This window comes from Heteronotia binoei, chromosome 18, assembly GCF_032191835.1.
Source record: "Heteronotia binoei isolate CCM8104 ecotype False Entrance Well chromosome 18, APGP_CSIRO_Hbin_v1, whole genome shotgun sequence".
Lineage (NCBI taxonomy): Eukaryota > Metazoa > Chordata > Lepidosauria > Squamata > Gekkonidae > Heteronotia > Heteronotia binoei.
In genome coordinates, this window is record NC_083240.1 from 23,244,496 (window position 1) to 23,257,010 (window position 12,515).

At 48.9% G+C, this 12,515-nt stretch overlaps 2 protein-coding genes across 2 annotated transcripts in view; both read right to left on the minus strand.

Moving 5' to 3' along the window:
• LRRC75A (leucine rich repeat containing 75A) overlaps positions 1-9,328 on the minus strand; it is a 71,219-nt gene extending 61,891 nt beyond the window's left edge. The window contains 1 exon segment of the mRNA XM_060259183.1: positions 9,050-9,328. Coding sequence (XP_060115166.1) covers positions 9,050-9,307 — 258 coding nt within the window. The 5' untranslated portion in view covers positions 9,308-9,328.
• Positions 1-12,515, minus strand: part of TXNDC17 (thioredoxin domain containing 17) — a 324,677-nt gene that overhangs the window by 75,466 nt on the left and 236,696 nt on the right. The gene's annotated exons all lie outside the window — the stretch shown is intronic.

A 12,515-nucleotide genomic window follows, 5' to 3' on the forward strand; every position in this document is an offset into this window, starting at 1 on the left:
ATTAGGAAATTTGTTAGGCAAATATTTGAATGCTCTTGTTATGACAGTATGTTTGTTCAAATAACACATGTCCTTTTGTTTACTACAAAATTTGTGTTTTCTATTTTCATTTTTTCCTGCTTCTCAGAAAGCAAAATTTGCATAAGAACAGCACAGACTGTTAATTTACTGCAAACTACATAACATTTTGCAGTCTCTTGCTTTCCAAGGTTGATTGTAGGAGACTGAGGGGGACTCCAATTTCATGAATATGCCTAACAACACATTTTGATACATTAAGCTTGAGTGTGTACTTCAATTTCCTCTCAAATATGGTTTTTTCCCACAACTTTCACCCAATTCCCCCCCTCTCGGTTTCAAAATTTTCCAAAATGTCACATCTCTCAACCTTTTCCCAGATGAAAGGACCGGAGGATGGAAAAATGCAACCCCATTTTCACAATAACTCTTGAGGGCACTACAGGCTGACCAGCCCAGCTGGAACATGAGTTAAATTGATGGAGAAACATGGGGTCAACAGGAAGTCTTTTGACTCAATAAACAATTTAAAAAGAAAATCCTGATTGTCCAAAGAACCTTTTACCAGTCTCTCTCATCTGAGGTGCCCCCAACTGGAAATCCTCTTATCAGCCATGGATTCCAGCAAACTACTTAAGAAGGTCGTCTCTAAAGATGATGATGATGATGATACTGGATTTATATTCCGCCCTCCACTCCAAATCTCATAGCGGCTCACAATCTCCTTTATCTTCCTCCCCCACAACAGACACCCTGTGAGGTAGGTAGGGCTGAGAAAGCTCTCCCAGAAGCTGCCCTTTCAAGGACAGCTCTGAGAGAGCTATGGCTGACCCAAGGCCATTCCAGCAGGTGCAAGTGGAGGAGTGGGGAATCAAACCTGGTTCTCCCAGATAAGAGTCCGCACCCTTAACCACCTTCTGGTTGAACCAGAAGGCAGCCTTGATACCAGGACTGCAGCAGCATACTCAGTAATTCCCCCGTCATCTGCTTGGGAATGTCTCAGATACCTTCCACATTGACCCTTAGACATGGGAGCAGGGGTGGACAAGGAGAAAACAAAACAAAACAGCCCTGGAAATGAGCCCCAGCCTTCCAAAGAAGGGAGGGAGAACAGCCTGCCTAGTCAGCTGTACACCATGGGCGTCTTGACTAGACATCGCCTTCCTCATGCTGGGCTCATCTGTGTGCCTTCTTCCCTACCACATCATGAGGTGAGGGCCACTCCTCATTTGTGGCTGGGATGGCCCTTATGACCATTGGCCTACTGGGACTTTCCCCAGCAGCTTTAATGGCCTATCCAGCTCCGAATGGGAGACAAACAGCAGAGCTTGTGTGATGTTCACTTGTCTTCAGCATCAGTGGATGAAGCAGAGGAGATTACCTGAAGGAGTAATTATCTTCATTACCTGAAGGGAGTCTCAGAGCAGCTTACAGTCTCCTTTCCTTTCCCTTCCCCACAAAGGACACCCTGTGAGGTAGGTGGAGCTGAGAGAGCTCTGGCAGAAACTGTTCTTGAGAGGAGCAGCCCTGAGAGAACCTGTGACTGACTCAAGGTCACATAAGCAGGTGCATGTGGAGGAGTGGGTTCTCCCAGATAAGAGTCCAGCAGGAGCTCCTCTACATATTAGGTCACATGCCCTGATGTAGTCAATCCTCCTGGAGCTTACAGTAGGCCCTGTACTAAGAGCCCTCTAAGTTCTTGAAGGATTGGCAACATCAGGGGCAGCCTTGATACCAGGACTGCAGCAGCAGAGGAGTTCCTGCTAGAAAAAGAGCTCTGAGCACACTTAACCACTACACCAAGGAAAGGATAGGTCCCTGTGCAAGCACCAGTCATTTCCGACTCTGGGGTGATGTTGCTTTCACAACGTTTTCAAGGCAGACTTTTTACAGGGTGGTTTGCCATTGCCTTCCCCAGTCATCTACATTTCCCTCCCAGCAAGCTGAGTACTCATTTTACCAACCTCGGAAGGATGGAAGGCTGAGTCAACCTTGAGCCGGCTACCTGAAAACCCAGCTTCCACTGGGGATCAAACTCAGGTCGTGAGCAGAGCTTAGGACTGCAGTACTGCAGCGTTAACACTTTGTGCCACAGGGCTCTACTACCCCAAACTGGCTCTCAAAAGAGGGTAACCAATATGGTCATGAGTTGGAGCACTTTTCTATGAGGACAGGCTGAAGAGCTTGGGACTTTTCATTTAGAAAAAAAGAAGGTTAAGAGGGGATATGGTAGAGGTTTACAGAATTATGTCTGGGATGGAGAAAGTGGATTGAGGGAGCTTTTTATTCTTAACACGTATAATCCTAGAACTCAGAGGCACTCAATTAAGTTGATGGCAAATAGGTACAGGACAGATAAAAAAAAGACACTTCTTTACTCCATGAGTAATTGCGTTTGCTCCCCATGAAGGCAGTGATGCCTAAGAGCACAGCTGGTTTTAAAAAGGAGTTAGACAGATTCATGGAGGAGAAATCCATCAGTGGCTACTAACCATACTGGGTAAATGGAATCTCCACATTCAGAAGCAGTAAACCTCCAAAACCTAGTATCAGGAGGCAGGGGTGGAATTCTAGCAGGAGTTCCTTTGCAAATTAGGCCACACACCCCTGATGTAGCCAGTCCTCCTGGAGCTTACAAAAAAGAGCCATGTAAGCTCTTGGAGGATTGGCTACATCAGGGTGTGTGTCCTAATATGCAAAGGAGCTCCTGCTAGAATTCCACCCCTGCCAGGAGGCAATATCAGGGGAGGGCCTAAGCCAGGGGTGGCCAAAGCTGCTTAATGTAAGAGCCACATAGAATAAGCATCAGTTGTTTAAGAGCCGCAAAACATGAACATCAGATGTTTGAGAGCTGCGAGGAAGGAAGACAAATAGATGGGGAGGGGAGAGAGGTGGAAAGAAAGCAACTTTAACTTTAAATGCATTCTCCAAGCTACCAACTGGCCAGGCTTGGCTTAGAGAAGTGATTTAAAGAGAGAAATGCCTTCTCCGAGCCAGCCAACAGGGCAGTGGGGACTTCGAGAGCTACACAACATGTATGAAAGACCCACATGTGGCTCTCGAGCCACAGTTTGGTCACCCCTGGCCTAAGCCCTGTTTTGTTGGTCCTTCAGGGTCACTGTGTGAAGCAGGATGTTGGACTAGACAGGCCACTGGTTTGATTCAGCAGGGCTGTTCTTAACAAAACTTCAGGGCATAAGTACACCGCATTTTAAACCAGTTTAATAGTAATTTATTCTCCAAAAGAATTGCTGTGTGGGAGGCAGATGATTTCTACTAGAGAATTCTCAGCACCTTCATCAAACTATAATTCTCAGCATAGTCTGAGAGAATCTATGAGAGTCAAACAGGAAAAAAGTACCAATCTAAACAATCTCACGGTGAGGCTCTTTCCCACTAAAAACTAAGCCAGAAGCACCCCTTCTCCTCTTCCACCAAGGAACCATGCCAAGTTCTCCACTGGGCTCCTGAGGCCAGGCCAGGCTCTCTTGCTTCCTATAATTAATTCTCAGCAAATGCAACTCAATTACTATAGAGAATCATTTGTGTAATGCATTAACATTCTTCGCTGGCCAATACTGTGCACTGTTGCAAAAACACACAGAGAAAAAGATAACAGCAGAAGACCTCTGCGAGCACAGCAACGGTCAAACACAGTTGCCTGTGTGCTTTGTTTTGTGATTGTTCTACCCCCTCCAAGCAGCATCAGATGGCAAAGATACAGCTTGGACCCGAATGAGAGACCAGTTTGCCAGGGGTCAGCAACCTTTTAAAAACCAGTGAGCCAAAACTTAGAGCAACAGATCAACAAAAGAAGTCAGCGAAAGAAAGCCCACTAGCCTAACTGAAAGTGTAGCAGTCTGGTGTCATGGTTGAGAGCGGTGGAGAACCGGGTCTGATTCCCCCACTCCTTCACCACATGCAGCCAGCTAGGTGACCTTGGATCAGCCACAGTTCTCTCAAGAGCAGTTCTCAGAACTCTCTCAGTCCCACCTACCTCACAGGGTATCTGTTGCGGGGAGAGGAAGGGAAGGCGATTGTAAGCTGCTCTGAGACACAAGAGGCCTGCTGGGTGACCTTGAGTCAGTCATTGTTCTCTCAGGGCTCTCTCAGCCCCACCCACTTCACAAGGTGCCTCTTGTGGGAAGAGGAAGGCAAGGCGATTGTAAGCTGCTTTGAGACTCATTAGGGTAGAGAAAAGCAGGGCATAAAAGCCTTTTCTTCTTCCTGTACCACAACATTACTGATCGCTGACATGTTGATCAACAAACCATAGCATTTCTGCTGCCCAAACACAGGTTGTTGTGAGGCCTTTATCAGGAAGTGGCACATGCAAGATCCAACCATAAATAATAAATAAGTAACCAGACCACCCCGCACGATTTTTTCAGTATGCTGGCATCCATCTGTGCATCATGGATGACTCTTGCGCATATTTATTACTTATTTCTGCAACCTTGGGTGTGCTGCTTCCTACTAAAACAGTCACAACATTGCTGTTTTGGCTGCAGAAAACCTCATGGATTATTAATCAACATGTCAATTATTGGTAATGTTGGTTTGTAGAAAGGCAGCACAGTATCAGACAAGGATCCGGAGAGCCGGTTTCAAATCCTTGCTCTTTCAGGGAAGCTCGCCGGGTGGTTCTTTGAGCCAAACTCTTTCTTTCTGTCTAACCTACAGTACGTTACGGGGTAGTTTATTGTGATAATATAATGGCAGGGCTTTTTTTGTAGCAGGAGCTCCTTTGCATATTAGGCTACACCCCCCCCCCCCCCGATGTAGCCAGTCCTCCAAGAGTTTACAGTAAGCCCTGTAAGAAGAGCCCTGTAAACTCCGGAGGACTGGCTACATCAGGCCACATTCTGAGTCATTGCCCATAATATGCAAAGAAGTTACTGCTACAAAAAAAAGCCCTGTAATGAAGAAATGGAGAATAATGTTGTAAATCCCCTTTTGGGTCCTGCCAGGGAGAAAAGCAGGGTATTTACATTACAACATGTATAGAAATAAACATTTTCAGGCAGGGCTTTTTTTGTAGCAGGAACTCCTTTGCATATTAGGCTACACCCCCATGATGTAGCCAATCCTCCAAGAGTTTACAGGGCTCTTCTTACAGGGCCTAATGTAAGGTCTTGGAGGATTGGCTACATTAGGGGTGTGGCCTAATATGCAAAGAAGTTCCTGCTACAAAAGAAAGCCCTGTTTCTGCAAACAGCCTCTTATAGTGGGTTTTTGTTGATCTTGTGCTCTGAGTTCTGACGTCAGATGGCTCTTTTGTTAGAAAAGGTTACTGACCCCTGTTCTATATTCTTGTTTTGAGTTACACATGTTTTTATGACCTGTCTTAACTGGCCAAAAGGGAAATATCTCCCAGACAATTCCCCTCAGGGAGGCTCCAGGCAGAGAAACGGAGAATCTTCTGAACAATCCTCAGTGTGGCTTAAATGGGACGTTGAGTTTTCAGCTAAGATGGCATGTGACTGGCCCAGAAAAAGAGGATGACAGACAACTGTGGAGAAGAAAAGGCATCGCACATAGCAGGAGAGCCAGTCTGGCATTACGAGTGATTGAGGAAAGGAGCTTAAGGAATACCTGAAAGCCATCCATCTCGCAGTCTCCGTACCAGAGCTTAACACCATGACTTTTCAGTCTATCAACTTGCTGTTTTAACTCAGCCTTCTTTTCATAATTCTTAGTCATTTAACCTCTTCACAAGCATGCAGCCAACATCAACTAGCATATTTCAGAAGGGAGTTTCCTTTGTCCATGTTTTATAGCACGGGAAATTACAGCAGCGAAATTATTAAACTCATTCAAGGCCACAATCGAAAGGCAAGGGTGACATACAAACAATTTGAGCATGCTGTCTCTGAAACTTTAGACAGTGTGTGTTAGATTTGGCTTTGAATCATATTCCTAAGGATCTAAAAGCAACTTGCCTTACAGCTCTCAAAGTTTTGACTGTTTAGTATGCTTTACCTATATCAGAGGGCTTCAACTGCAGATCTGTGGTTCAGCCACACAACCAGTGGCCAACTGACTTTTGCTAGACATCCCACAGACAGGTGGTCTCCAAAAAATGTGACTCACAAAAACAAGCTGCAAAACCACTCAACTCAATAGAAGAAACAGATTGCAATTTCTTGTGCACAAATATAGACACGACATTTGGAAATCAAAACTGACTGACCCATTCATGCACAAGTCAACTCCTTACCCTAGTCCAACAATCAATGAGTATTACCACAATTTTCTTATTTGTACTGTGTTCCTGGCTCCAAAATTCCATACCAAATCAATAAACTGGTTTTAAAAAATAATAATGGTGTGCTGTCTGGTCACAGCTGACTCGTGGCAACCCCAGGATTAAGGTGTTTTCAAGGCAAGGGACAAGCAAGGCTTAAAAACATAAGAGCCCTGTTGGATCAGACCAACTGGCCATCTAGTCCAGCATCCTGTCTCACAGTGGCCAGTTAGTTCCTCTGGAGGGCAAACAACAGGGCACAGAGGTTGCTTCCTGGCTCTGGGATCCAGAAGTGTAGTGTCTCTGAACGTGGAAACTTGTCATTGCCGTCTTCTGCAGAGCAGCCCTGGTCTTCCTTGGTGGTCTTTCATCAAAGTACTAATGGTGTACCGACTTTCCTCAGTGAAGCTCCATAAGAGATGGGTTGGCAGCTCCCTTTGGGTGAATCCTACATATTTTGAGCCATTGCCCGTTATTTATTATTGCTGTCTCATTTCTGCCATCTAGAGTCTATTGAACAAGAAAAGAACCCCTGCCCCAAAGAGATGACACATTTACTAACATTGCTGTAAACACTGTTTATACACAAAGCATCCAGCCTCCATGCTTCATGGATTCTACTTTGAACGCCAGCCCGAGTCTTGTGCCAAGTTTTCTCCATTCTTCTTCCAACTCAAAAGGAAAATGTTTAACCGTGCTTTGCAAAATAGGCCAAGACTCTACTTGAATTCAGATCTTATGGGACAGTGCCACTCGAACAACAACCAGCTTCTTGTGGCTCATTATCTTCCATAAGGAAAAAAAAATCCAACTATGACCAATAACAGACGGTCTTGCATATATATCAGGTTTTAGTGCCTGCAAGCCTCTACTGTGCAAAAGTGTGTCAACGTCTGAAAGAAAATGTCGGGACCCTTACAGCGCAATCCTAAGCAGAGTTATGACTTGCCAAATCTCCTGACGCCTTAGATGGGCATAACTCTGCTTTGGATTGCGCTGTAAGGGTCCCAGCATTTTATTTCAGACGTTGACACACTTTTGCACAGTAGAGGCTTGCAGGCACTAAAACCTGATCTGGATATCCCAGGCAAGCCTGATCTTGTCAGATCTTCGAATTGAGCAGTCCTGGTTAGTATCTGGTTGGAAGTCCACCAATAAAGCCCTGGGTTCTAAGCAGAGGCAGGCAAGAGCAAACAACCTCTGTTAGTCTCTACCCTTGAAAACCCTATGGGGTTGCCATCGCTTGGTTATGACTTGATGGCACTTTACACACAAGGAGCTGTAACAAGCGGCCAAAGCAGAAATTTGCAGGAAAAGCATACTACCATTAAAATAAACATTGTGTTATTATTAATCATGTATGTACTCTCCCCCCCCAAAAAAACCCCACTACTATGAATGTATAGGGGGTGCAATTTTACACAGGAGATGGAGTCCCTACTTGATCTGAATTCAAGTAGTAAAACAGGAGATGGAGCCCCCCACTCAACTCCCCCACTCCCAACACATGCTTCATTCATTGCAGGAGTGGCCAAAGTTGCTTAACGTAAGAGCCACACAGAATAAGCGTCAGATTTTTGAGAGCCGCAAAGAAGGAAGGCAAATAGATGAGGGGAGAGAGAGGTGGAAAGAAAGCAACTTTAACTTTAAATGCATTCTCCAAGCTGCCAGCTGGCTTGGCATAGAGAAGCGTTTTAAAGAGAGAAATGCCTTCTCCAAGCCAGCCAACGGGGGCGGTGGGGGCTTTGAGAGCCACACAATATGTGAGAAAGAGCCACATGCGGCTTCCGGGCCACAGTTTGGCCACCCCTGCTTTATTATAACCCTTTGCTATAAAGTGAGAGCAAAAGAACTCCATGCTAGCAAAAGGCAGGCTACTTAGCAATAGCATCAGGTTCTCTGGCAATCCCTGGCTCAGCTCTCCCCCTGGCAGCCTAAGGAAAAGTCAATATAAAGAGGACAATGGAGACACCCAGGCTCCTAGAAAACGCTGCCTGGAGTAGGGCTTCACACCACCAGCATAACAGCGAAAGACTTCCAAGCCTGCAGCCGATGCACGCCAGAGAGATGTACAGCCCGGGTGGGCACTGTGCTGCAGGTACAGGGGCCGGGCTGGCAGGCGGAGCCTGTCCTCCAAAACACCAGCAGCACAGAGCATCCACACAGCCGAGCGCTTCCCAGCAGCATCCGCACGGCTTCCGTCACGTTTAAAGCAGAGAGGCAGGCACCAACAAAGGGCAAAAAACAGAGCCGAGGATGCAGCCCAGCCACCTTGTGTGGGCAAGGGCAGGGCGGCACTCAGGCAGGGATGCTGCTGCCCCCAAGGTAGGCAGCGAGTACACAGGTGGCGGCGGTAGCACAGGACTGCAAGCCTTCAGCCACTGCAGTGGCGTGCAATGGAGTTACCACCTGGAGAAGGCATCGGCTAGGGTTACACTGATATCCCTTGTCATTTGCCTGGCTATACCTTCGCCCAGCGAGATCCATCTTGCTCCCCAGGGACTGAACTTGGGACCTTGACCCCACCGAGAAGCCCACCCTTCCCCACATCCAGTGTAACGAACCGCGATGCAGACCTCTTCCCCCCCACCTGGCTGGCAGGCTGCCCAACCCTGGTAAAAGCCCCCTCTCGACCAGGGGAGGGACCGGGGCTCCAGACCGCCCCCCCCCCCAGCCACGCCTTGCAAAAGCCTCTCGGACCGGTCCTTTCTCTCTTGGGAGCAGCGGGGCGCTGGACATCGAGCGGGGAGCTCGCCCGCCCTCCCCTCCCCTCCGGCCCCTCACCTGGCGCAGGTGCTTGAGCAGGTCGGTGGCCTCCTCCTGCCTGCCTTGCTTGACCAGCCGGAGCATGTCCTGGATCATGCTGATGCGGCGGTGGTAGGGCGGGAGGCCGCCCCCCTTGCCAAACTTTTCGCTCGACCTGGCCACGAGGGACGCCAGCAGGTCCCCGCGCTCCCGGGAGGGCGCCTTCCGGCGGGCGCAGTTGCCCGGGCTGTTCCCGGAGCCGGGCGCCGCGCATCCCTTGGTCTGCTTGGTGCCCATGCCGCCGCCCCTCCGAGCCTCCCTCCGCCGCCGCCGCCGCCGCCGCTCAGGCCGAGGCGGAGCCGGCCTTCAGGAGGACCAGGCGGGCCACAGCTCCAGGGGCCGCCCCGGCCGCAGCATCCCTGACGCGGGGGGCGGGCCGAGCGAGCCCTCCGGCCGGCCAGACGGCTGCGTTGCGGGCGGGCGCCGCTCCTGGAGGCTCTTCGCGGCGGCTGCTCCCAGGGACTGCCCCGGGCATCGGCGGGCGGCGGCGGCGGCTGCTGGCTCCCGCCTCCTTCTCCTCCCTCCTTGGGGCATCTCCCGCCCCAGCGGCTGCTTGGGGAGCGCAAGGCAGCAAGGCCGGACCGAGTGGCCCCAGCCGCAGCCCTCGCCCCGCTCGGCGCCTCCTTCTTTCCTTTCCTGGCTCCGCCGCTGCAGGCGCAACTTTCGAGAAACTGTTGCACGGCGGGAGGGCGGAGCCACAGAGCCCGGGCGGACGTGCCCGCCGAACGGCCCTGCTTGGCGCGGCGGGAGCCCAGCGGGGAAGGCGCCCCCGGAGGCGAGCAGACGCCCGAGGAAACTCCGCTTCCCTCCCTCCCTCCACTGGGGCGTGTTTCCCTCTTGCGTGGGCGGACCCCTCCGCTCAGCAGTGGAGAGAGGCCTTTACCGCGAGCGTGTGCAGAGTGCGATTGCGTGGCTCGGCTGCGGGTCTTTGCGCAGGGCGGGAACGGAGAGCCGGTTCGCCTCCCGCTGCCTCAGGGAAAGACCCAGCCGCCCTAACCAGCTAGTCGGCGCCTTCTGGCCCGAAGGAGGCAGAAAAAGGACCTAGAAGGGGATCCTGAAAGAGCCACGCCTGCCTGGTCCTCGGGGGCCTAAGAAGGGAGGTGGGGTGGGAGATAAACTACTGGATCGTGGTGCCAGACAAGGGGAGAAAGTATGGCACTCCGCTGGCCTCCCAAAAGTTGGCCGGTTAATAGACTAGAACTGCTGGGGTGGGGTGGGGGGTGTAGATCCGCCTTTGAAGGACTTGGGAGTCTTCCCCTCCCGATTCAGTTCGGGAGCTTCCCTTGGGCCAGCAACTGCTGCAACCAATCTCTCCTAGGAAAAGATCCCTCTATTGGAGGGGGGGCTTTGTAATGTTCAAACTAAGTATTAATGGGTGAGATTCTACTTACCCCACCTCCCCCTGGAAAAATAACTGTCTACCCTAGGAGGGAAACCACACAGACACCATATAGGTAAAGGTATAAAGGTAAAGGTAGTTGGCTGTGCAAGCACCACTCCTTTCCAACCTTGCAGTGACATTGCATTGGCATCTTTCCCTGAACATCCCCCTTCCAGGACAACTTAAACTTTTGGAATGCAGATGTGTAGTGGGCAGGGCATCTCCCCTCCAGATAGCACCTGCCAATTCACCATGTGATAAATCTAGTGGCTTCTTTCTACCATGAATTGAGCAGTCTACTTGGTGGTGGGGCACCCTTACCTTCTTGTAGACATGACAGCCTCAATTTATGTGTTTCTCCCATGAAAGGACAGCTTACATCATAGGAGTCTTCTTAGGGATGATTCCAGTGTGTGGCAAACCACCTGTTAAGTCTCTTGCCTTGAAAACTCTTGAAAACATCAGCTATGATTTGACAGCCCTTTCCACCACCAGCTATCCTTCTCTCCTCCACTCTTTCAGTCAGTGCTGGAACCTTTTCTCAACCCTCCCAATAAACATTATGTGCAAATTTAGTTTCTTCCAGTACTTCCTGAGATCCAACCAATTTTCCTTAACCCAGGGGCTAACTTTAAGCTTGAATATTTTTCTTTTACTTTTTTCCTTTCCAAATAGAATATGCAACAGTCTCACTGAGTATGCAAACTGTGTAGCAACGTTAAAAAGTGGTGGCTACTAAAAGAACAAGGTTAAGATACAGCTTTCTGTAAGGAATCTGTGATACAGCCCCATGATCTACTATCAGAAGCAGCAGATAAAGTCTGTCAGTGGTTACTAGCCAAGATGACTGAGGGAAACTTCCATGTTCAGAGGCAGTCAACCTCTGAATCTTACTGCCAGGAGGCAACATCAGGTCTCAGTCTCTGTGCCCAATTGTTGATCACTGCATGAGAAAGAATACTAGACCAGATGGACTACTGGTCTGATCCAGTAGAGCTCTTACATTCTTAATTGAGAGCAAACCCCCTTCCCAGCCTTCAGGGCTGAAATGCTATTTTTTTAGTAAATATTAAAATCTGAATATTAAAAAACTGTTGAATAGTGATACAACTGCTATGTTTCATATATGCAATTAGAGTCATTGTTACAGATGACACAGCTAACAAATCTGCAAGCTTCCCATTCTTTCCCTATTATGTTTTGGAATACAAGCCACCAGTTTCTGTGAGCTTTATATTACTCTTCTTGTTGACTCCTGTTCACTGTAGCTTTCTGGCCTGTTACTGCTGAGCAGTATAACAACAGCTGTCACAGTGGTGGGTTCTTCTAACTGCGCTATAGACATCATTTACTAACCAGTGCTACTTCTCAACAGGTGGTTCCCATGGTAAAAAACTGAATTTGGAGAGGCTGGAATGTCTAACTAGGAGTTAGCTGAAACTCAGGGGCAGCCTTTTGAGGGAGGAGACTGTACAAATTGTTCCCTAGGAACCAGAGGCAGAGTTAGTTGATCCACTCTTTAATAACGATGTGGGACTAAGGGTGTAGTGATACCATGCAGCAAACCAATAGCACAAACTGAGTGACCTTTATTTAAAGGCAATGGGAAAGATCCATTTTGTTTTAACAGTGGAAGGAGACAAAGTCACAATGAAACCACCTCACACAGATATTCTCCCCACTGGTTCTAGAAGGGAGGGCTTTAAAGCTCAAGGTGTCACTTCTTCCTGCCCTGGGATCATCACAAGCCCCCTGTCTCCAACACAACACACAGGAACATGTTCTTTAAGGGCAGAGAGATCACATCTGCAGCCAGTTTAGGAGAAACCAGGTGGATAGGTGGGAATGCAGTAAAGCAAACAGTGACAGAATTAAGCTGAACAAACACAGACGCTAACAGAATGAACTGTAAAATCCTTGGTCTTGGGGGTGAAGAGCTCCAGGCCTAGTGCCAGCATTCCTCCCCTCATTAACGAGATTCTGTCGCCCTCTAGTGACAGCAATTCAGGCGGGTAGCTGTGTAGGTCAGTAATAAAACCAAGTTTGAATCCAGTGGCACCTTTA